The sequence below is a fragment of the Chlamydotis macqueenii genome, chromosome 2 (genome assembly GCF_036417535.1).
Source record: "Chlamydotis macqueenii isolate bChlMac1 chromosome 2, bChlMac1.mat, whole genome shotgun sequence".
NCBI classification, from domain to species: Eukaryota; Metazoa; Chordata; class Aves; order Otidiformes; family Otididae; genus Chlamydotis; species Chlamydotis macqueenii.
Window position 1 is genome coordinate 2,381,929 of NC_141557.1, and position 23,313 is coordinate 2,405,241.

Sequence of the window (23,313 nt, forward strand, 5' to 3'; positions counted from 1 at the left end):
CAGCCTGGACCCCAAAAATCCCCAGGAGAGTGACCCCAAGCTTGGTGAGCGCCGGGCAGGGTCAGCGCCTCCGGCCGGGGAGCGCGTGGGCTCGGGGTTACCCGACTCGTGGGCAACCACGCGCTTGGATCCGGGGCTGCAGCCGCTGAGCTCGAGAGGACCCTGCCAAGAGCTTGTCAACTCCCAATAAAAAAAAAAATAAAATAAAAAAATCTCGGGGTGGAAGCACGTGGCCACAGCCGGGGAGGGGAGCGGGACAGAAGGGCTTTATTTCAGCTCCTCGCCCCGACCCCGCTGTGCGTCCCCTGTCCGATGAACGCCGCCCTTGTTCCACGCCTGGTCCCACCCCGTCCCGGCCGCGGGCGGGGCGGTGACAGAACCCCTCCAGCCGCTGCCAAAAGTGCGAAGCGAAGCTGGTGGCCGGCCCAAGGCTTTTGTCTGCCAAGACACACAAAACCGCCCTGTCTTAAGCGGGAGAAATCGCGTCGTTAATTACACAAACGAGGCCCTTGTGCTTGGCACGGCCGCTCCGGCAGCCGGCGATGCTCCGGCTTGGAGCTGCTCGGGACAACCCCTTTCCCTTTGGATCAATATTTCTATTTATTGATGTAAAATTCCCCTTTCCCCGTGTGCCAGCCGCGTAAATACATTGTGAGGTTTAAAATCCAGGCCGGGAATGGAGCTTGCTGCTCCTGGCCCCGCCGTGACCAGGGCCAACGTCTACGGCGGCGCCCCAGCCTCAACCCTCTTCTCCTCATCATCCAAGGAATTATTTCAGATGTTCTCCTTGCAGCCCCCTCCTTGGTTTTTTTAATCAGAAAAGCTAGTTTTCAACCAAAACAAACATCCATCACCCTTGCCCGGAGCTGCTTGAGTCGCAAAGCCGCTGATTTTATTTTCTTTTGCAGCTGCTGAACTCAAGGGAGGGTTTACGGAAAGAAACTCTCCTCCAGCTGCTTCGCGGCCGAAGGCGTCGAAAGAAGATATTAAAAAACGCAGGATTTTCGACAATAACTGCGTCCAAAGTCTCTCTACGTAAACACGAGGCGTCCGCGGCGTTCCCGGCACCCACCTCACAGCATCCCCCGTGTTAAATGACGCCCGTCGAGGGCGAGGGGAGCTGGCGGTGCCGTCCCGGGTCGAAGGCAGGAGTTGCGGGCGGGGAAAGGGCAAAACCTAATCCCCTCCGCCAGACTCAGCCCTGGCAACCGCGCAGCGGCGGCTTTTTTAATTTAATAACTTTAAAAAATATATAGCCTATGCGAAATCTCCCCGGAAAAACACAAAAAAAAAAAAAAAAATCCCAAAACATCCCCTCAGTCCTCCGAATCGGTGTTACGGCGTTGCCTGCCCCCGCGGGATGGAGGGGTCTGGCTCCTGCTCCTCTTCCTCCCCTTGCGCCGCGGCGACGGGTGCCGATGGCGGCCGTCCCTGCTGCGGCTCCGCCGGCGGGCAGGACGGCGCGAGGGGCTCCTGCCCGAATCCCGGCTGCTGGCGGAGGAACGGGTGTCGCGGCGATGCCGGCCGCCGCGTCGCGACGGCTCCGGGCGCTGCTGGGTTTTCCTACGGGGACGGAGGGGACAGTGGGGACAGCGGAGACGCCGACAAGGCAGTTTTGGGGATGAAAAAGGGATTTGGGAAAGCCAAGAGACGCCAAGGGGGCATCCTGATGCCAGCTATGACCACGGGGCTCTCCTAAATCCTTCATCCCCTTTTCCAGCGATGACGCCCCACGACCGGGGCTCAGCCCTCGTCCCAACCCCGTTACCTCTCATCCCTGTCCGGAGAAGAATCTGAGGACGACGGAGAAGCATCCCTCTTGTGATGCTTGTCTTTCTTCTTTTCCTTCTTCTGTTTCTTCTTTTTCTTCTTCTTTTTCTCCTTTTTGGATTTTTTGCCGCTCTCCGGTCTGCGGGGAAGAGATCACTGAGGATCCCTGCCCCGCGCATCCTTCCGGCTCCTCCAAAAAAAAAATAAAAATCATCCTATCCCTCCTTTGCCCCCAGCCAAAAAAAAAATTGAGAGGCAAAGCAGAGGTTTTGGGGGTGATTGAGGGAGACGCAGAACAAGCTCGATGCCAAACGAAGCCTTGCAAAATGTTTTCCGCCAAAAAAAATAAAAAAAAAGGTTATTTCTGGTGGTTTCCCACCGAAGTGGTGGTCCCCACCCTCACCGTTTCTCCTCCACCTTCTCCTCCTTCTCCTGCTTCTTCCTGGAGCCGGACGTCTCGGGGCTGCTGGAGACTTTCTGGTGCTAGGAAGAAAAATACGGAGCGAGTCTGTGAGCTCGTAGCTTTGGATTTCAAGAAAAAAAAAGGGACTTTCTCCCTTTAAAAATTAAATTCAATTTGGAAAAAAAAAAAATTAAAATACCCACAAGAGCGGCTTCCAAATTAAAAACCCACAAATTAACGCTGTGCACGCAGGTCTCTGCGCTACAACCACCAGCTTTGCCTTTAAGTAAAACATCCTGAGAGCAGGGCAGGGCTTTTTGCCTTTTTTCCATCTTTTTTTTTTTTTAAGACCTCACGGGGAAGACGTGACCCGCGCCGGCGTCGTACCGTGAAGACGGAAAGCCCCATCTTGGCCGCCTCCTTGTCCTCCTTGGAGAGCATCACCCGGCCGGCGCTGCCGCTGGGGAGTCATGAAATCAAACAAACAAACAAAACACACACAAGAAAAAGAATTAAAACAGCAAATTAAATCTAATTGCCCAGAAACGGCGCGTTTTGGTGCAGGACCCCCCTACCTGGAGCTGCCCAAGCCCACCACCCGATCCACGTCCTTCTCGTTCCGCTCGGTGCCGTCCCGCTTGCACACCTCGGCCAGGTCCTGGGTGAGGGGGGGGAAGAGCGTCCTCCATGTGCGTCCCCCAAAAACCACAGGGAGGGGACAACACATCTGCGCGGGGCGACGGTGGGGGCGTGCGGTGCTCCCCTTACCTCCTTGCTGAGCCCGGTGGGCTGCCTCTTCAAATTTTTGTAGCCCCTGTAAAAACAGAAGCAGGTAACGCGGATGGGGGCGATGCCTTGCACCCCCTGTTTTTTTTGGGGAAGGGGTTGGGGCGGGGGGCGTGTAGACTCACAGAGCTGCCATCATGGCCTCCTGCTCGGCCAGGCGGACGGCGGCCAGCTCTTCCTCGCGGGACAGCGCGGTGGCCGTCTCCTTCTTGCCCTTGGCGTACCAGGTCAGGTCCTTCCCCTTCTGCCACCGGCCCACGGGCGCCATCAGGGAGTTCCCTGGCGGGGAGCGAGACACCCCCAAAAAAAATCCTCGCACCCAAAAACCTCCATCCGCACCCCAAAACCGTGTTGGGGGATGTGTGGGGGGGGAGTTTGGCCAAGGTCAGCCCTTACCCAGGTAGTTTTCACGCTGTTTGTCCAGCTTGACGTCCTCCCAGCTGAACTGGTCCTGGCCCCCCCGCACCCCACCTCGGGATGAGCCGAACATGGCGCCGGACCCCCACGGCGGTGTCGGGGCAGCGGTTGGGGGGGGTTGTGGGTGGGGGGGGGGGTGGTGGTGACACCTGCGAAGGGATCAGCCCCGGGTTTGCCCCCACCCCAGCTCTGCTGCGGAGGGCGGGGGGGGGGTGGAGCAAATGTGGCCCCCCCCGGAGGTGGTGGGGTCACCAAAGGCCTGGGGGGGTGCACGGTTTGGGGGGGGGGGGGGGTACCACCAAACGCTCCCCCCCCCCCCCATCCGCGCTCTCCCCTCCCTCTCGCCTCCCCCCCCCCCCCCCCCGCCCTCCACGCACCTCGCGCGCGCCGCTGTAGGCCGCGGGGCCCGCGCGTCTTCCCGCCCACGGCCGCTACCACCGCGCTCAGCGCCCGGGGGTGGCTGCGAAGCGGACGGTACCACCGCACCACCGAGCGGGGGGGGGGGGGGGGGGAACCATACACCAAAAACCAAACCCACAGAACTGCACCACGGCGACTCGTTTCTCGGCTTTTTATTTTATTTTTTGCCAAACAGATTTATTTCCAGGCTTCACTTCTTCCAGAACCGCCTGTAGGTATCCAGGTCGATGCCTTCGAAGGTCTCCTCCGCCATGGCCTTCGGCTTGCTGGGGAACTGCCTCCGCAGCCGGGCCTTGCGCTCCGCCTCGGGCAGCGTGTTGCTGTCCAGGGGCAGCTGAGGGGGCACGGAGGGCGTGAGACCCTCGCCTCACCCCCAGCCCGCCCTCGCCTCGCCTCCCCGCCTTACCATCAGGATCCTCTTCGGCTCCTTGTAGCGGAGGCGGACGGTGGAGCCGTCGGTCTTGACCAGGAGGACGGGGTACAGGCGGCCGTAGAGCTGCCTGCGGAGGTGGGAGACGGAGGCGCGGTTGGAGTTGCGGCGGACGGAGGCGGCGCTGATGGGCGGCAGCAGCCGGGGGACGGCGTCGAGGCGCAGGGCGCTGGTGGGAAGGGAAAGGCAGGGCTGTCAGGGGTCACCGCGGCGGGTTGAACCAAACCCAGCCCCACCGAGACTCGCGCTGAGGGACCCGGTTTGTCTCCTAGGGGATTCCCGGCAGCGCCGCCACGCTCACCTCAGCGCCCGGTGCGCGGCCGCCATCTTAGACCAGGCGAGCAACACCGGGATCCTGCGCACAGGCTCCTGGCAGATGGGGTGGGAGGCCAGACAGCCTCCTGGGGACAACCTGAGGGACAAGGAGCGATTCTGGGGCGGACTGGCAAGGGGTGACAGCCCCGTGTCCCGGTCACGGCGCAGCCCCCCAGCTCCCCTCCCCACCATGGCTCAGCCCCATGATGGCTCCCCCCACCCCCGCCGTGGTTCAGTCCCGTGATAGCGCCCCTCTGCCCCCAGTGTGGATCGGCCCAAAATATCCCCCCGCCGCTCAACAATGGTTCAGCCCAGGGTGACTCCCCCCCCCCCTCGGCTCTCCCCACTGCGCTGTGGTTCGGCCCAGCCCGCCCCGCTACCATCATGGCGCAGCCCAGTACCGACCCTTCCCCCCTGCCCCGCCGCGGCTGCCGTCACGGTTCGCCCCCAGGCGCCCCCCCCAACACCGCCACTACCCCCCCCCCTCCTTGCACTCCTCGGTCCCGCCGCCCCCTCACTGACCGCTCCCCCCCCCTCTCCCCCCACCCCAGGCGCAGTGGTCTGCCCCGCCGCCCTCCGCTCACGTGACCGCACCCTCCGCCGCGCGGCGCGCTCCTCTTCCCGCCTCCCGCGTGACGTCCGGGCGCGTGGCTGCGGCGGCGGCGGCGGCGGGAGCGCGGGGGCTGCTGGGACCGGACCCCCCCCCCCGCCCCGCAGCCTTTCCCCGCTCCATCCACACCCCCGCCCCCCCCCCCCCCCCCCCCCCCCCGGCCATGATCTGGCGGCGGCTGCGCGGAGCCAGCGCCTTGGCGGCGGGTGAGCGCGGCGGGGAGCCCGGCCCGGGGCTGCGGAGCCCCCGCCCTCCCTCAGGGAGGCTCTCGGCCCGGCTGTGGGAAGGGCATGGAGAGGGGAGGGGGTGAGGCCCTCCGCCGGGACCCTCGGCTGAGGGGGCTCAGCCGGTCCTCGAGTGCGGAGGTCCCGGCCTGGGGGTGCTGGTCCCGCCGCGGGGGCTCTCGGCTGAGCGCCCCTCTCCCAAAGCCGGTCCGCGGACGCTGAGCTTCCCCCCCCCGCCCCGCCATCGCCGCTCCGAGTGCCTGCGTGTGCCGCTGTGCGGGCCCGGGTGCGGGCGGTGGGACAGGCCCGAACCCCACCCCCCCCCCCAACCCCGTGGTCCCCTTGCCCGGTCCCCGTCGCTGCGCTGCGTGGGGGTGGCTCCGAGATGTCCCGGTTAAATAAGGCGAACGGGGATTTGCGTGCTGGATCGGTTGGGTTTTGCGGGTAGCGTGCGAGACGGTGAGGTAAGGCAGAGGCTTTGGGGTGAGCGCCTTTCAGATATCCAAAAATAAAGCTCCGTGTGGTGAAAGACGGGTACACGAGGGGAAACAGATGGCAAAACAGCAGCTCGCTGAGCTTCACCTCTGTAGACCTTTACCCGGCTGAGTTAACTGGCTCAGACCAGTCGGTTGGTGAAACTGGTCCAGTTCTGCAGTAGGACACAGCCTTGCAGTGACTCCTGGCCTCGTCTGTGGCCTGGACCTAGCTGATTTCTGCAGTGACCTTCAGGGAGCAGTTCTTGTTTCTCCTGCTGCGTCATTGCTCCCCGCAAAGCAAGGAGCGTGAATCAGTGCAGCCAGTGGAGGGGCCAATTAGCGCTTTGTAGATAATTGTTGCCAGGAGAAAGGTGGCTGAGCGGTCCCACCAGCCCTGGCTACGGCGGTGGGGATGCTCTGCTCCCGTTTTCAGTACTGCGAGTAATTCCCTTTGTTTAAGCAACTTGCTGGCTGGCAGGGCAGGACTTCAGAGCCCAGCTGCCCTGCCTGGTCGCTGCGTGATGGGAAACTGCAGATGAAGCCTCAGAGCTTTCGCCCACCCGTTTTCTGACTGAAGGAACGTGGGGCTGTGGCCACTGGAGCAGCCAGTGCCGTCTGACCGGCCAAGGGGATGTCTTACCCTTGGGGCTCCTCGCAGGCATCGAGATGCCGAGCGCTTGCCCGCTCTTGGATAATGTTAAACTTTTTTTTGTGTGTGTTACTGTAAGTTTTCCCCAAAACTTAGAAAGGTGGAAGTGGCGGCTTTATAGCGAACGTGCTAAAAATAGAGAATGGGATTATAATCCTAATCCAGGAGACCTTTCTTGGGGCTCCAGGGAAACTGTCCTTTAATCTTCTTTTCTACTTTGTAAGGGGGCTTTACCTTCTCTGTAAAGCCTCTCTGCTAATCAGCATTAATTTTGTTTAACTCTTGTGATGTCTGTCCTTTGCTTTACTGCTTGCGCTGCCGCCTGCCCGAGTGTGAGGATCGTTGTTAAAGAGCTGTGCTGCTTTCTTGCTGATCGACTCCAGCCCAGTAGCTGCGGTTTTGGTGATATGCGGTGGTTAGGCTGGCTCCAAAAGCGTTTTAGGAGTAACCCAGGGAGGCGAGACACGCTCTGTGCTAGATGTTTGCGGATTGGCTGCTCTGAAAATGCCAAAATATGAGCAAAGGGGGAAAAAACCTGAGCTTCTACTCAAAATAAACAGGCACCTGTAACGTTACTGCTCCAGACAGCTTCAAAATGTGATGTGTGGATGCTTTACTGGGCTGGGAACCAAACAGGAGATGTAAAAACCACCAGATCTGGTTTCTCAAGCTTTTTTGGTGCTTGATTTTTGGGGGTTTGAGGGCTTCAGGCTGCCGGAGGGAGAGGAGCTGTGTTTGCCAGGGCCGGGGAGAAGCTCGGTGAGGGCAGCTCATCGTCGCAAGCCATCCCTCGGGGTCAGAATGCGTTTAACCAAATCTGACGGTGAAGGTGAGGGCACCCACTCCCACATCTCGAGGCAGAGATGGTCTCCTCTGTTCACTCCCCCCAGGACATCTTCATCCTTTGCCTCTCTATCCCTGAGCAGCTGCTCCCAAAATCCTGCACCGTGCCAGCTGGTGGGCGCCTTCCGAAAAGGTTCCGTGAGAGCTGGCTTTGCTCTGCGCTGGCGCACGTTCCCAGTTTGCCAGCTGGGTGTTTGCCGTCTGCTGCCCACGAGGGCCCAACCCCTTCATCTGGCAGTGGAAATGGCTTCCCCCCCCCGCCTCTAAATTTAGTCTTGTTCTCCTTCTTGATCTCCAGCAAAAGAGAAGGGATACGTTTGGAGGGAGGCAAGAGGAAGCACCTGCAAGTCTTGGTTTATTTTTAGCTTTTAAATAAGCGAGACCTGTGATTGCAACCTGTGTGTCTTTTCTCACTTTAGTTTGGAGTATTTTTGTGGAGAAAAAAAGAGGGACTAAGATGAAGGAGAAGCGTCTCCGTATTCCCCTGACCTCCCTCCAGTGCTCTTTCAGGCAGAAAAGCACCAGCGTGGCACAGACCCGCCACGGAGGCGCTGAGTCGTGCTCTTTGGAGGCTTGGGTTTGGATCTGTGTGGAAGAGAGAAGAAGTTTCCTTGTCGCCTTCGTGGTGTACGAGTAGCCAAACCGTTGACCTGAGGCGGAGCAGTGGCTGAAGGCAACAGCCGTGCGGATTTGAGTCCGAAAGAAGAGAAGTGCTTTTTGCAGACGGTGAAATCCTGGCGAAAACCGAGACGGGGTGATTTTTCTAGAAGAGTTGCCTCAGCCACCCGACTGCTAGGTGTGTAATGTGAGCGTAGCAGCGTTATAGCCTGGGTTTTGTGCCTGATGTCATCTGAAAGCCCATCGGTTCTTGGTGTCTGTGGGCACCGCCGCTTGGTCACCGGCTAAAGATTTGGGAAGGAGTGGGCTGGAAGCCCTCTCCAACCAGGACAAGGTACCGCACCTCCCCCTGAGCCGCGGGCAGCGGCTCTTCCCGCTGCGCGTTCACGTTGGTGACCGCGGGGGATGCGTGGTCCGGGAGGTTCCGTGCAGCGACGGGGACGGTTTTCCTTTGCCGAAGCGCCGGGCCGGCACACGTTGGTGCCCCTCAGCCCTGTTTGACTGCAGCTTTACCGGCCGGGAGAGCAGGGAGCGGAGAAGAAACCAGGAGAGGAGATTAAAGACCAGCGAGCGGTTTTCATTGGCCATCTTAAAATTGCAGCTGGGTAATTAAGGCTTTAGGCGGCTCACAAATAGCCCGGCTTTTTGCTGGCTCGCTCCCGTTGAGCGCCTGTCGCTGCTGCGAGGAGCTGGGCTTTGTACCTTGGCTGAAAGGGAGCGAAAGCAGAAGGTAAGGATGCGTTGGAGCCTGCTCCCAGGCGGCGTTCCGCTTACCCCTTCCCGGTTTGCGTGGCTGAGGAAGCCAGCGCGCGATGAAGGAGCATCGTTCGGGAGCCAGGCGCGTTACCAAGTGCGCTGGGATGACGGGAGGGCGGCAAACTTTGTGCAGCTCCCCTTTCTCTTCGGGATTGTTTCACGAGCAATCGTCGGGGCTCTCCTGGTTTAGTTGTGGGGGCAAGAGGAACTGGGAGAGGCGGAAGAGAGCGAGCTGGTTTGGACAACTCGGCAAGGACGCCTCTGCTTTCCTGCTGCAAGCACTGAGTAGCGTTTCGCTGGTGAGGAGGCACAGGAGGATGCGCTTTCTTCTTTAGGTATTGAACATTTAGGCAAAACTTGTGATATTTGGAAATTATCAAAGCTCAAGGGTTAAGGGAAAGGCAGGACAGGTCCCCAAAAGGACTTTGTAGAGGTTTGTTCAGATTTTTTTTTGGTTTTGGATGATGGAGCCTAATCCAGCAACGTGGCCGTGTGAATACCATGGGACCGGTCCTCAGGTCCCTGGAGAGCAGCTGATCTGGGGGTGCGGCACCTGGAGGATGATAACAGCAAAAAAAAAAAGTTTCCTTTTGGATGGTGACTGAACGTGGGTGTTTTTCTGCTGCTGCCTGCTTAGACTTGGTGTGTTAATACCGCGTCCTTTCGTCCAGGCTTGGATAAACTGTTCAGACAAATACCAAGCATCCTTGGGGAGCAGAGGGAAGTACGAGTAGCTAGCTGCAGCGCTGCCTGCTAGGTGTCTGCGTGATTCAGGAGGGATTTAGGGATAAGGGGGTATCCGGCTCACGTGGGCTGGGGTCAGGGAGGCAGCCCCGGCTAGATTAGCCCGCCGCGCGATCCGCGGCTCATTTTGTGAGAGACGGCGTTTGGCTTAAGGCTGTTTAAAAAGTGCTTTGTAAGGTCAGGGTGACTTTGCTGTGATCTAATTTAAAATGGAAAGGCTGTGGGTTGATCGCTCCTGAGGCCGCACCCAGCTGATGAGGTTAAAAAAATGCATTTCCAGGGGCTTTACTGCCTGCAGACAGTAATTGTTTTTAAATAGTAAAATGAGGCTTGTTTGATTTGTCCCGCTGTCATCAACACCTCTGGTTTAGAAGCTGCTGAATTGCTGTTGATAATGAGGGTCCCCAGTGCTACCCCCTGCACTGTGTTACAGGATTTTCTTTGTTCACACGTTGCTAATTAACCTTTCTTCCTCCCCAGAGAGGCAGGCACACGAAAACGCCCAGGTTTTTCCTTTCTGACTGAAGAAACAACTGCAGAAAGATCTGTGTGGCTGGAATTTTTTCCTGTACCTTGAACCAAACCCTTCTCTCTTGCCACGAGACACCTTGAGCTGGAATTGGGCTGCAGGAAATCCGCAGATCACATCTTTGTTCAGACTGCTGTTGCAAGGCTTTGGGGTTTAGCGGCGGGGGACACGCCGGGCTCCTGGGTCTGGGCTTCAGTACGTTGTCTGCTTGTGGTGGAGGCTTTGTGTGTGGATATTTATCCCAGGACTGATAGGAAATACGGAAGTGTCCATCCTAGGCTTGGAGTTTGTACTTGTTAGGGTGTAAATGGGCAACATAAGAGGTGTGGTGATCTCCTGGGCAGCCCGTCCCTCGCTCGGAGCTGGGTTTGTGTAACACTGGCCAGTTTCTGTCCATTTTTCTTGCCAGCATCTCCTGCAAACACTCCCTGAGGTCTGTCCCTGCGAGGGCAAGGTGGCTGTGACTGTACCTCTATCGATAAGGACAAGTATGGCATCCAGACCCGGTATCTGTGAACATCCCATGTGCTTCCAGGTGCCACCAGGCACTAACAGCATTTTCCTCCTGGTAGGAAAAGTCTTCCCTAGGATTTTGTTCCCAGAGGGACCCAACCCTCGTGACAGAGGACAGAGCAAGGACAGAGCTGGCTTGAATTGCTCCAGTTTAGTGCCAACTGGAGCCAGGTTTCTTCCGCCTTTGGGCGCCCAGAGGTGGCAGCTCCTCCTATTTGCTGCCAGTTTGCTAATTTAACAGTTATTTGAATTTCCCTGGTATTTCCTGCACTTCCTGTTACTTCCTATCAGCTCTAGGCTTGTGAGTTCTCATAATTTCTGATTTGCCTGCAGAAGCTTGTATCCAAGGGGAAAGGATCGATGCTGTTTTGTGGGGCTGAGCACCCCTGGGTTTTTCATGGGTGTTTCTAACCAGACATATTTTTTCTTTCTCTCTAGCCATGCAGGGACCGAGACCAGTGGTTCTGAGTGGCCCATCAGGTGCAGGGAAGAGCACTTTGTTAAAGAAATTGCTTAAAGACTATGAGAATATCTTCGGCTTCAGCGTCTCCCGTGAGTACCCATATGTCTCTGAGGAAGGGCAGTGGAGGAGTTTCAGGGCCACTAGCCCACAGCTTGTTTCTGCAGCTGTATTCATGCCCCAACTCATAGAATCATGGAATGCTTTGGGTTGGAAGGGACCTTCAAAGGTCACCTAGTCCAACCCCCCTGCAAGGAGCAGGGACATCTCCAACCAGATCAGGTTGCTCAGAACCCCGGCCAATCTGGCCTGGGATGTTTCCAGGGATGGGGCATCCACCGCCTCTCTGGGCAACCTGTTCCAGTGCTCCACCACCCTCAGTGTAAAAAATGTCTTCCTTATATCTAATCTAAATCTACCTCCCTCTATTTAAAACCCATTATTCCTTCTTTTCTCCAAGCTGAACAGCCCCAGCTCTCTCAGCCCGGCCTCACAGCAGAGCTGCTCCAGCCCTCTGCTCATCTTCATGTCCTCCTCTGGACCCTCTCCAACAGCTCCACGTCCTTCTGATGTTGGGGGTTCCAGAGCTGGACGCAGTGCTGCAGGATGGGTTTCACAAGAATAACGGGGCTTCCGTGGTTGCCTGTGTCGTAGCCTGTCTGTGGGCTCTTAGGGATGTTTAAATAAGTTGGGACACTTTTTACTACTGGTGTTGAGTGGCAAGTCTAAGATTTGTCTGGAATAACACCCTTTCCAGGTCTGGTGACACCCCACGCCTCCAAACACAGCTCAGAGAGGTAATGAGATTTTTCTGAGTGATCCTTGACTGAAAGTAACAAAATCCCCCCACGCTTGTGCTTCCAAGCCAGTTCTCTCCACCACCTGCGGGAGCTGATGGGGATTTTAACGGTGCAGGGGCTGCGCGCCAGAGTCTCAGATTTAAAATTAAAGAGTTTTGTGAAGCAAATCTCATTATTGGGTCGCTGAAACAGTTTGTCCCATCACCCACATACCTTCCTCCTCCTGCCATTGCTTTGGTGGTTTGTTGATTTTTTTTTTTTATTTTTTTTTCCCTGTGTTGGTCACTAAATGCTGGCCAAAGGTCCTTTTTTCTTACCTGGGATTGTTCCCTGTAATGTGAAGATAACCCCTCGCTGACTGACTCGGTCCACTCGCGCCTTCCCGCCGGCAGTCCTGAAATCTTGCTGTGCCCACAACAGAGTAACTAAGCGCAGGGAATCGTATTATAGCAGCTTGCCTGTTGCAACACTAATTTTATTTCCTTTTTTTTTTTGAGTGACACCGTAAAGGCTACCCTCAGACCCTGTGTAGGGCTGCCTACACAGCTCACGCGCCTGATTTTCTCTGGGGCTCTGCAAGGTGTTTAAGTATGTTACCAAAATGCTTTTTTTTTTTCTTCATACTGTAAGTGAAATCCTTGCTTTGAGATCTGTGAGATCCCAATTTGTTCTACCATGAAAGGGCGAATACTGGATGTTCAGAAATCCAATGTTGCTGGAGATGAAAAAAACTTTCAAATTAGCTTTCCTTTTGGGTGTTTCATCCAGTTCTCTTGATCCAACTCGATTTCTCAGCTCACTCCAAACAAAACCTTAGTTTTTCCCAGAATTGCCCCTTGGTAGATACGTTTTTCCTGAATCTCCATAGGCCACTTAGACCCTGGCAACTTGTGCTTTATAAAAAACTTAGAGGTGATCAGAACCTTGTTGCTATTTTGAGCGCCTGTGTAGGTGCTGCGTGGTCTTTTAAAATGAAGGTAAATCTGCAAAGTAGGGCACTGCTCATTCCCCTGAACTGAGGCAGAGGGCTGAGTAACGTGTCTGGGATTACACAGGAAGGCTGTAGCAGAGCTGAACATTAAGCCCAGCCTGGTAAGTCCCACACTGACCGCTCAGCCCCTAACAAACTTGATTGGTTTCAGATTATCTAGGATTCTTCGATTAAAGGCCAATCCTGCATGTCTTTGTGCGTTACGCTCGCTGATTCCAGGAGCTTTGATCATTTTAAATAGAGGATCAGCTTACTACGCGATTGGGCTAATCTGCTGCGTACGTGCTTTTGTTTCTTTGGGTGATCTTCGACATTTACAAGGCTGGTTTTTGCTTACAGACACCACAAGGCAGCCGAGACCTGGAGAAGTAAATGGCAAAGGTGAGTGTTGCTGCTGGGCTTGTCTCATCAGAGTCTTCAAAAAATTCCTCTGAAAAATTAAGTTTTTATCTGAAGTGCATGCATGAATCCCCACTAGCAGATAAGTTAGCCCTACGTTTACGTTTCTAGGGCGCATTTCCTTCGGCAGACATTCGGTAATGATACATTTGAGAGTGTGTATGTATATGTGTGTATAAACACATGGCCAGCTGGCCAGCTGCTTCTCTGTTTTCTGGTTTGTTTACATATTTCAGAAAGAATCAGATGAGGTTTGTTCTTAATTTCCCATGGCAGCTTTCACTCTGAAGTGAAAGGGAGGAATTTTAAAAGAGAAACATCCCTTTTTAGTTTGTTTGATTTTGATGTTCCCTTTTATCTCTCTCTCTCTCTGTTCTCCCATTCTAGTCTTTAATCATAAAGGCTTTCAAATTAAGAGCCTTGGCAGTCCTGCTGTAATGTGTTCCACACCTCTGGGGAGGCGGGGAGAGGTTCCCACTGCACCAGAAAGGGGAAACGCTATGAAAAAGGGGGTCCAGCAGCATTTTTGGCCACGCAGAAAGCTCCAGAACATTTTGAGCAGATGTCTGGGCGATTGGTGTGGAGAGGGGATGCTGTATGCAGTAATTAGAAAGTAGATATCTGCAGTCCGCCAACGTTGTGCAAAGCAGATTTTAAATCTCTTCTCCCCTAAGCATCCTTGCAGGTCATTTTGACCATGAACTTTGCCTTCAAAGCTGTTAATTTCTGGCTGTTTTTCCTGTTTTCCCTATCCAGATTACCACTTTGTGACCAGAGAGGAAATGCAGAAAGAAATTGATGCCGGTGAATTCATCGAGCATGCCGAGTTCTCCGGAAATATGTATGGGACGAGGTATGCAGTTCAGACGCCGTCACTGCTGAACCCAGGTGGTGCCGGGAGCTGAGATGAGAGTGAAGGAAAAAAAAATATTTTAACTCACTGACACCGATTTCCCCCAAACAGGCAGATTCTTGCCATAAGCAAAGCCTTTCATGTTGATAGCGAGGTCCTTGTCGGCTTTATTAAGCCAGCAAAATTAACTCTTGCAGAGGGTTGACTCATCGTAATTAAATCATCGTTGCGTTATGAGATTCTCTATAGCCTCCAGTGTTTGAGGGCTGCTGAAGTAGTTCATATGCTGAACGCTTTTCTTGCACAGGGATGATTTGCACAGACTATTTATGCTCCTTAATATTTTCCAAGTACTTGCAGAGAGTAGTGGGCAGAACGGTGCCTTATTCCCACTATTCCTGCGTTATATGGTCTGAATCCAATGAATTCAGGAGCAGAAGCGGTGATACTGGCTGTTGTGGAACAAATACACATGCTGATAAAAGTAAAGCGGCTGATTCCGAACAGATAAATTGCATGGCACCCTTGACTGGGATTGAAGAGTTAGGTGGATTTTAAAATAGCATTGCCCTCGGCGTTGGAGCTGCTGATCAATAAAACAGTAAGCTGCAATGTTAATTAGAAGTCAGATATCTTATATAATTATTGTGAGAAAAGTGTGGCACTGCAGTAAAGGACCTGCTAAGGAGGAAGGTTAAATGTTTCTTGAGATATTTAATTAGTTGCAGTAAAGAAGTTTGCCTGAAATACTTTTTGGGAAGACTTACATTTCTTAAAGAGATGAACGGGCTTTTTTTTTTGAGGATTTTTTGGAGATGGCAAAGTTTCCTTCTGAGGATGGTTTCCCTGTGGGACGTACCAACACGAGGCCTCCGCGCTGAGCGTGCTGTAGGCGCACAGCTCTGAGGGAGCAGTCGGTGATTTTGCCTTTCAGTAACGTAGCTGTTTTAACATGAAACGCAGAGGTGTCACTGCAGCTCAGGGCAGCCTTGCAGGGCTCTCCCTGTGCTCCCTCTGAGGCTGATGGAGGAGCGCAGTCGCCTGCCCTGGCCTTGATACTTCCAGTGTCACAGAAGCGAAACCTGACAGCTTGTGTTCCAAGTACCCGGTGCCAAGGAGAAGCCAAGTTCAAGCTCCTTAATCCCTGACTTCATCCCGCGTAAGACAGGCTTCCTTCCTTCACGTGTCCTGCTTAATCCAGCTGGCCGCAGCGTGGAGGTGGCTGCTCTCTGATGCTCAGTGCGTAGGTGGAGTTGATTTTGGTGCCTTTTCCTCAGAGTGGGTGCTGAGAAGATGTCTCTCCTCAGCCTATTTCCTTGAAATTTGCACGAATTTGATACTTTAACCAAATTAAATGACATGCTTCAGTTCTTCTGAGACACTTTTCTCTCTGGCCCTCACCTTCATCTCTGGTCCTCTCTGCATATTCGCGCTGCCTGTGCTCTGCCTGTGGAGGTGGGAGGCTGAAATTAACCCAGACCATCTCGGCAATAAAGACCGGTTTGCAAACAAAATAAATACAGAAACTCTCCAAAACTGTGTTTCCTGTACAAGCACCTACGGATGGTTCTATTCAGATGTGTGATAAAATGGAGACTCCCTTGTGCATATCAGAATACTTGAAGTATTTGCCAATCCTGTCTGCTCCCTGAATCTCATCAGCTAATAATAGTAACTCAGACATAATTGCTTAATTTAAGAGCCCTGAAAGGGCCCAGGCTGTGGGATAGTGCTGAGCCCGGCGCACAGAAACCGGGATTTCTTCCAAACTGCTTTAAATTAGAGGCTGAAATCAGAGTGCAGGCATGGGGTTTCTTTCTGGGGGCTCTGAGAGCTGCTGGCTCTTTCTAGATTGGTTGTAGCAGGAGTTAGTTGATATTTGGTGATACCAGATGAAGCCTGTGGCTTTCACGTGGCAAACCAAGCTGTTTTGGGGAGGTTTGGAGGCTTCGCTGTGGGTGGCACTCAGATCTGGGCTCTCGCTGCTGCCCACCCGGGCAAGGCAGCAAACCTCTGCGTTTGTACAGGGCACAGTGCTGATCTCCCATCTTCGCTTCAGCTTTCTCCTTCCTGTTGGAGTCTGTGATGTGTTGTGAGACTCCCAGGTCGGGAGGAAAGTCACCAGCCACCTCCATCCTCCTGTGTGTCCCCATCACAACGGTGTCTCTGCAGGCAGGAGGCTCTGCTGCGCTGACCGGACCGGCTGTGGGACCCCGAGGCTGCCTGTCTGCCTGCTCTTCCCCACCATCTGGCGTGAGGAGCTCGCGGGCGCCGCTGTGTCGGGCTGCTCATCTCTGTTTGCCGGAGCTTTTCCGAGCTTGCGGGCTCCCAGAAGTCTTTACAACCAGGAGCGGGGCTGATGAGACCTGTGGGAAGAGGGCTGGGGGTCCCAAATCCTGTTTCGCTGGGGCTATGACTCCTCTTTCCTGGGGATTAGGAGAGCGCAGCAGCATTTGTTTAGGGGAGTCTGTTTTCAGCAGATCTTCGCGGAAGGCATCAGGGAGCAAACCTTGGTGGTGCAAGGTGACGGTGTGAGGTCCAAAGAGGTGCCCTGGGTGTGGGCAGGGAATCAAGCAAGTAGGAGACTGGCTGTAGGGCGGCATTAATCTCTGCTGCTGTTGCATGACCTCCTGACTTCGCGACTTCAAAACCTGCGGTGCCACCTCTGAGCTCCTGGCAGGGCTTTTCTCCACGCTGTCCGTCGTGCCGTGGAGTCCCGGCTTGAAGGAGAACCTGTGCTCAGCACTGTGCAAATACTGCCTGCAAAGTCTCCCAAGAGGGCTGCTACCCAGCGACTACTCCACGTACCTCCGGTGCACCGGGAGAGGGTCGGCGTTGCTGCTTTTCAAGGGAAAATTGTAGGTGCTTGGGAACAAGCTCAAGGCAATTCCTTTGTGTTGGGGAAGAGCTACCATCTTTTACAATATATGAGAACCACTACTTAAAAAATATTTTCTTAATTGTGCCTCTTGCGACCCACGGAGGAGCATCCATCTCCAAGCATCCTTCAGGAGACAGCACAGAGTATGGAAATTGGTGGATCTCTGGAAAAGGAAAGTTCTCAGTGTTTTTCCTCTTTGGTGAAGGTTGTTCCTGCTTTTGTCGAAGGCAGGAGCTTTACAGACTGTACCTCCTCATGGGACAGTCACACATTATCCATTTCCACACCTTCCATCATGGTTTTGTGAACCTTTCCAGTAGAAGACAGCAGGTCCCTGCTCCACCCCAGGGACCCAGAGAACACTTGAGGAAAGAGAAACTGTTTAGCAGGAGGAGAGCAGGCTCTCTTCTCTCCTGCCAGAATTTAGGCACGGGGAAACCCTGTGAGGTGAAGACCTGCTGGAGGGGGGCACACCAAACCCTCACTGCTATGGCTGGACGCTCTGACCCCTTCCCTCTTTGTTCTGTCTCCAGTAAAGGTGCAGTGCAGGCTGTTCAGGCCCAGAACCAGATCTGCGTCCTCGACATCGACATCCAGGGAGTGAAAAACATCAAGAGGACAGACCTGAACCCCATCTACATCTCCGTCCAGCCTCCATCCATAGACATCTTGGTGAGCGACCGCCTTCCTTTGCCGTTAGGCAGTTAGAGGTAATCAGCGACTCGCTCTGAAGCCATGGGGTTTCTCTCATTGTTGGTTCATCTGTACGTTTTTAAGAGCCGTAGAATAGATGGGGAGGATGTTTCTGAGCACACTGTTACCTCTGCCCAGTCTCACTCCCCATCCCCTGGCTCCAAGGGATAAATCTTCATGCGCCCTGTTTTTTTAAGTCCCTCCTGAACAGTTTCCACACTGCAGCCTGTTCGTCTGCGTTGGGTTAGAGACTCCCTTGCAGCGTGGCCGACCTTTAATGGCTTTAATTGTGCTTAATGCACAAGAAGATTTAAACTAGATTTTAATCCAGAAGGAGGTAGATTTAAACTAGATACAAGGAAGAAATTTTTTACGATGAGGCCCCTCACCCTTTGCAGAATGTTATCTCACGTGCCCGTGGTCACCGGCAGTAGGAAATGGCAGACAGCACTGGCTTGTGGGGTGGGTGGTGGTTTCCGGGACACACGTTTCTTTAATATATTTGTCACTGGATTTAGGAAAAAAGACTACGTGACCGAAAGACTGAGACAGAAGAAAGCTTACTAAAGCGTTTGACTGCAGCTCGCGTAGATTTGGAACTTAGTAAGTCCAGGGGCCTTCGAGTGATGCTCACAGGGAGGGGGGGTGATTTAGGAGCTGGTTTTCGCGTGAACATCTGACTTGCGTTCTCCGAGGAGTGGTCGTTAGCTGAGTTTGATCTAAGCACTGTACCGCATCGTTTCCCACTGCGGTTCCTTGTGGGCGCTTGGCAGAGAAGCAAATTGGCAGTGGCTGAAATAATCACATTAAAATGCCACAGGAACTCAGGTCATGCGTGAGAGGTGATGCAGGGAAGAAACGTGTTCTCCTCTAACTCCTGTGTCCTCGTCTGCTTTCCCAGGTAAAGAGCCTGGCCTGTTCGACTTGGTCATTATTAATGATGATTTAGAAAAAGCCTACTCTGAATTGAAGGAGATACTCCTGGAGGTGAGTTTTTTGGGGCTTTTCTGCCCCCTCCCTGGGCAGGCACGACCTCTAGGCTGAGCAGGTGAGGGTTTGTCTATAGGCAGCCACAGAAATGTGACCTCCTGCCCACATTTGATCTATTTTGGGCTGCTGAGTGACGTAGTTGAGCACGGATCACGTATGAACGATGATGGATTGGTGGTCTAAGAGTGGGAAACGGATCCAGCATGATACTGGGTTGGGGGCAAAATAAACAAACATCCCTGGACGGTGTGGAAGGGGTGTGCTGTTTTTGAAGAGCCTTTAAGTCAAACTTTGCCTTGTCCCTAAAGGTTCGTGCGTAAACTCTGGGTTTGGTCCTGCGATGCCGTGGGCCTGGTCTGAGGAGATGGTCACTGGTGGTCTCCAGAGCTGTGAAACTGTGGGTTGCTAACAGAGTGGCAGATGCTCAGTTGCTTTCCTGATCTCCTTGCAGGAAATCAAGAAGACCCAAGAATCCAGGAAATCCTGAGCTGAGCCTGCTTGGACGTTTTAACTTTGCACATCATTCCCGAAGCACGTCACGCCGTTTTATTCCGAGAGACATTCCCTTTAGGCTGATCCTCCTCCCAGGTTACTCTAGAATGTTTCTATTAAAAGGAAAGAAAACAAAACCCGGTCGCGTTTGTTTCTGTTGGCCACGCGCTTGGCGTGGGCGCTCCCAGGTTTGTACCTCAGGCAGGCGCTTTGGAAGCGATTGCACGGCGGCCGCGGCCGAAGGGCAGAGCTGTTCTGCGAGGCTGCAGGGGAGCCGTCTGGGCAGCTGCGGCCCCGGCACGTGGCGCAGGATCCCGCTGCGATTTTTGTGGAGCTACGTGTTGTGCCCAGCTAATGCCACTCGCAGAAGGGGAGCTGCTTTGATGTGACCCCCACTTGCACCTGCAGACAGAGGGGCTCCCATCTTTAACAATCCCATGGATTTGTTTAATAAGCCGAGAGGAGAAGGGAATGGTTGCAGGATATGATCTGTCCTCTGCCCTTTTTTCTAGGGGAAGAAGTACTGTGAGCTGCTCCTCCTTTCTGCCACCTGGCAGCAATTTTGTAATTCACATGTACTTGTTTCACTTGAGCTTAGGTGCAGGTAGATTTTTTTAGATGTTCTGATACCTACAACGTGGAGGAGAAATTATTTCTTTTCCAAGCTGTGCAGGCTTTTTGGATGACGTGCTTGAGGGCAGCAATAAATCCCTTTTCTTAGGAGGGATCAGTGATGTAGCCACCATCCCTCATACTGGTCTCTGCCTTGAGATGTGGAGAGCTTTGCCTGACAGGCTGGGAGGATGCTTTCCACTTTTCTTCCCCAGCTTTTTTCAGCTTTAACTTTGATGCCAAGCTTCTCCCAGAGCCCGTTGTAGGAGGACGCGGGCAGTTTGCGTTTGATCCTTGAGAAATGGCGAGTCCCGCAGAGCTGCTGTCCCACAGCTGGTGGCTTCCAGCTGTCTCCCCCTAGACCAAACCCAGATCAAGCTGGCATCGTGCAGACCGTGAACGGCTGGACCTTGCAGTGCCATGCTGTGATGTTTTCTCACCAAAACCACGTCTTACCAGGGCACGGTTGTACCTTGAACTCAGCTCTCGTGGGTTTTAGCCTCTTCATACCCCATCTCTCCAGTTTACCCAGCTGCTCTGCTCCAGCACACACCTTCAGCCCCTCTCAATCCAGCTCCATCCTAATTTACCGAACCCCATCCTCCATGTTGTGGACTCCAGTAAGCAGAACAAAACCTTGGGCAACTCTTTTAGTACTTGGGTTTAGAAAGATGACTTAATGATTGTTTTGATCATTTGCCTCTGTTTGGGTGTTTTAAATAGATCTTTTACAGATTATGCTGTGAAATCCTCCTTTCTGTTGTCATGAGTTTCATGTTGTGAGGTTCTCGCTTTGGTTGAACGACCAGAAGAATGCTCCCCAAAATTTTTCTGGGTGTGTACCAGCTTCAGAGCGTCTGACTTTCCCCACCCTGATGGTGTGAATTGCCGCGGCCAGGCTCTTCCTGCCGTGGCGAGCGACGGACTCTGATATTTTTCCGAATCGTTCCGTTATGTTTTGAGGGACGCCTTTGCAATGGGGAAGTGTCCCCTCTAGATGGCAGAAACGACAGCAGAAAAGAGCAGGGGGACCCGCGCTGCGAGGCAGCAAATCGCCGAGGTGCGGGACACGGCGCTGGCCTCAGTCCGGTGGTCTCCAGCGCTGTCACCAGATGGAAATGCCCGACCGCTGCCAGCTCAGCCCTCCTGCCGACGCCCCGCGAGCTGCGCGGCTGCCAGCCCCCAGCCCAGCCTTCGCACGTCCCTCCGGGAGAGGTGAGTGGTACCCGGGGACGGGATGATGCTTTAGCCCTACGACACCACCGCCAGCGCTTGGAAAATGGGGAAAAAAAAAAGAGTCATTTAGATCACTTATGTCCCCCTTCCCTGACGGTAACAGAGAGGGGAATCCTAAATAACCTGCCTTGTGTTGGGTGACCCGCTTTTAGCGGCTGCCGCCGCGTCTGGCAGACCGAAGGAACGAATGCCCCCGCGGCCAGCGCTAATGCGAGGTGACGGGGTGGCTGTTGGCATGGCGATGGGCGGTGGAGGGACTGGGAGAAGGTTGCTGGAGCCAGGCTGGTCGCCGGGCGTGCGATGTGGCTGTTGAGCATCTCTCGCGGGTCGTTTTTGGGTGCTGTCGGCAGTGCCCCGCTCGGCGTTTGGTGTTTTGGAGGGGCCGTGCTGCACGTCGAATCTCGCGACGGGGCGGGTGAAGGCACCTGTTGAAATGGGTTCAATTCCTGCCCGCTCCAAATGGGACGGCTATTTTATTAATTGTATTTGCAAACATAAACGCTTTTCTGGATCCGTATTTTCAGTACGGGCTCCTTGGGACGGCTGAGCATGGCGGCTGTGGTGGCTTCCAAATTCAGGATCCTACATAACTGCAAACGGCAGCTACTGGTGCTCAGTGTGGGGCTGGGGGTGGGATTTGTGGGATCGGTGAGGGCACAGGAGTCCCCTGCCAGGGGTTTTCTGTGATTAAAGATGCTGATCTGGGGGAATCCTATGTCCCACCTAGGAGATCTTCCCGGCAGGAAGGCGCTTGAACGTCCTGTGTTTGGGGCATTTTGGGATAAAGGTGGGCGAAGTGAAGGATAAGAGGGAACTAACGCTGTCAAATGTGGTTTTATCTCAAAAACTTCATCGCCTGGTCCCGTGGGACCACAGGGATCAATTTCTCCCTGTGGCTGTGACCCCTGATGCTCCATCTTGGGGTAACCTCAAGCGAAAGAATGGGCTTGCTCCTGGATTGCTTGCAGAAATGTCAGAAAAAGGGGGTTTATATATATATATTTTACTCCTTTTTTTTTTTTTTTCTCCCCACTGTTCCACATCAGACTGGGATAAAACTGGACAGATTTCAGCTTTTTTTTTAGCTCTGGGAGATGCTTTGGGAAGCATGGCAGCACCTCATCCTACATCACTGCAGGAGGGCATGAGGTGACCTCTGCTCTGACCCGACGGCACCGAGGTGCTGCCTGGGAAGGGCATCGTGCAGGGACGCGTGAGGGCGGGCAATCCCCAAAGCCAGTGCCCAGATTATCCCGGGGGAAGCCAAGAAAGGCTGGAGCCATGCTGCAGGATAGCTTCAAGCAGCCAAAATTAGCCCAAAACCCATGCACTCATAGCTCCTTCCGCCATCGCACCCCTCCCCGATGATCCCACGGTCCAGAGACTTGTCCTTGCTGTGACTTTTCTTGGCATCTCGGTGCTTTTGGAGGCAGCCTTGATTTTCAAGCTTGCTTCCACGCAATTGCAAAAAGGCACTGCAGGGCAGAGCCGGCCTGAGAAATAATTGGGCGGCCGGCGTATAAAATAACCAACGAGGAAAAAAAGTAGGAATAACCGTGGTTTTCTTGCTGGCTCGGTCTGTGTGCATGCTTCCGATTGTGCGCGCTGGGATTTAGCGTCCCGGGTGCGAAGGTGTGATGGGACGTGCTCACGTCGGTGCAGGGGGACGGCGTGTGACGGGGGGGGGCTATGACTACAGCGACCTGAGTGCTGTCAGATGTTGTTATCGGGGGAGCAAAACCTCACTGCAAACCAGCCTTGGGCTCCTCACACGCGTTTACGACTTTCCAGAGAGGTTGTTCAGCGCGTCAGGGGGGTTAGTGCTGGTTGGGCCCGCATAGCTGGGGCTCTGAGGCCACCAGTTTCCAGCTTTTCTGGCAAAATTAACTTTTTTTTTTGTCCTATATGGTGGATGCCCCATCCCTGGAAACATTCCAGGCCAGGTTGGCCGGGGCTCTGAGCGACCTGATCTGGTTGGAGATGTCCCTTCTCCTTGCAGGGGGGTTGGACTGGGGGGCCTTTGAAGGTCCCTTCCAACCCAAACCATTATATGATTCTATATCCAGTGTCTCTATTTCCAACAGTGTGGAGCATATCTCTTCTAGGAATTCTTCAAGGAATCCAGCCCTGCCAGATTCTGGGCTTTTTTTAGAGGGATGCAACTGAGGCTGGTCTTATACTGGGTGACATGGTCCCTGCCCGGGGATGCTGATGCCCTTTTTGTGCTCTCTCACAGGACGTTGAGGTGACCACCACGTGCCAGCTGCTTCTGCGCGCTGAGACACCCACCAGCACCACTGACACCGACAACAGGTAGGTCTCATTAAACCACAACAGCTAATAACCCTCGTTGGGGCTAATTGACCCCACTGGGAGCAGACTTATGCCAGAACCCCTTGACCA

General features: G+C 54.2%; 3 protein-coding genes across 5 annotated transcripts; 1 reads left to right on the forward strand and 2 right to left on the reverse strand.

Annotated features, from left to right (window-relative positions):
* Positions 1-867: 867 nt before the first annotated feature.
* C2H1orf35 (chromosome 2 C1orf35 homolog) lies at positions 868-3,541 on the reverse strand. The gene is made up of 8 exons (XM_086741700.1): positions 3,356-3,541; positions 3,085-3,238; positions 2,942-2,987; positions 2,749-2,831; positions 2,561-2,633; positions 2,174-2,253; positions 1,769-1,909; positions 868-1,563 (listed from the first exon to the last, which is right to left on the reverse strand). Exons 1-8 carry the CDS (start codon positions 3,447-3,449, stop codon positions 1,317-1,319), a joined length of 918 nt encoding a protein of 305 aa, XP_086597826.1. The 5' UTR covers positions 3,450-3,541; the 3' UTR covers positions 868-1,316.
* Positions 3,542-3,933: 392 nt separating this feature from the next.
* MRPL55 (mitochondrial ribosomal protein L55) lies at positions 3,934-5,141 on the reverse strand. The gene is made up of 4 exons (XM_086741749.1): positions 5,126-5,141; positions 4,528-4,638; positions 4,203-4,395; positions 3,934-4,130 (listed from the first exon to the last, which is right to left on the reverse strand). Exons 2-4 carry the CDS (start codon positions 4,551-4,553, stop codon positions 3,987-3,989), a joined length of 363 nt encoding a protein of 120 aa, XP_086597875.1. The 5' UTR covers positions 4,554-4,638; positions 5,126-5,141; the 3' UTR covers positions 3,934-3,986.
* Positions 5,142-5,287: 146 nt separating this feature from the next.
* Positions 5,288-19,199, forward strand: GUK1 (guanylate kinase 1). 3 transcript variants are annotated; one of them, XM_086741746.1, is made up of 8 exons: positions 5,288-5,357; positions 10,942-11,055; positions 13,094-13,135; positions 13,910-14,006; positions 17,421-17,559; positions 18,099-18,183; positions 18,482-18,567; positions 19,022-19,199. In XM_086741746.1, the coding sequence occupies exons 1-8, from the start codon at positions 5,315-5,317 to the stop codon at positions 19,055-19,057; spliced, it is 642 nt and encodes a 213-aa protein (XP_086597872.1). In that variant the 5' UTR covers positions 5,288-5,314; the 3' UTR covers positions 19,058-19,199. The 3 variants fall into 3 exon arrangements, with proteins under 3 accessions (XP_086597872.1, XP_086597874.1, XP_086597873.1); XM_086741748.1 differs by lacking the exon at positions 5,288-5,357 and adding an exon at positions 5,729-5,778; XM_086741747.1 differs by lacking the exon at positions 5,288-5,357 and adding an exon at positions 8,008-8,139.
* The last annotated feature ends 4,114 nt before the right edge of the window (positions 19,200-23,313 follow it).

What these genes read in the sequence shown, in the direction of transcription:
- C2H1orf35 (XM_086741700.1), bottom strand. Translation starts at nt 3,449, where the DNA reads ATGTTCGGCTCATCCCGAGGTGGGGTGCGGGGGGGCCAGGACCAGTTC. An exon ending in CCACCGGGCTCAGCAAGGAG is followed by an intron (nt 2,832 to 2,941) that starts GTAAGGGGAGCA and finishes CCCCTCACCCAG; the next exon opens with GACCTGGCCGAGGTGTGCAA. An exon ending in GAGAAGGTGGAGGAGAAACG is followed by an intron (nt 1,910 to 2,173) that starts GTGAGGGTGGGG and finishes TCTTCCCCGCAG; the next exon opens with ACCGGAGAGCGGCAAAAAAT.
- MRPL55 (XM_086741749.1), bottom strand. Translation starts at nt 4,553, where the DNA reads ATGGCGGCCGCGCACCGGGCGCTGAG. An exon ending in GCCGCGCACCGGGCGCTGAG is followed by an intron (nt 4,396 to 4,527) that starts GTGAGCGTGGCG and finishes CCTTCCCACCAG; the next exon opens with CGCCCTGCGCCTCGACGCCG. An exon ending in AGCCGAAGAGGATCCTGATG is followed by an intron (nt 4,131 to 4,202) that starts GTAAGGCGGGGA and finishes GTGCCCCCTCAG; the next exon opens with CTGCCCCTGGACAGCAACAC.
- GUK1 (XM_086741746.1), top strand. Translation starts at nt 5,315, where the DNA reads ATGATCTGGCGGCGGCTGCGCGGAGCCAGCGCCTTGGCGGCGG. An exon ending in AGCCAGCGCCTTGGCGGCGG is followed by an intron (nt 5,358 to 10,941) that starts GTGAGCGCGGCG and finishes CTTTCTCTCTAG; the next exon opens with CCATGCAGGGACCGAGACCA. An exon ending in CTTCGGCTTCAGCGTCTCCC is followed by an intron (nt 11,056 to 13,093) that starts GTGAGTACCCAT and finishes TTTTGCTTACAG; the next exon opens with ACACCACAAGGCAGCCGAGA.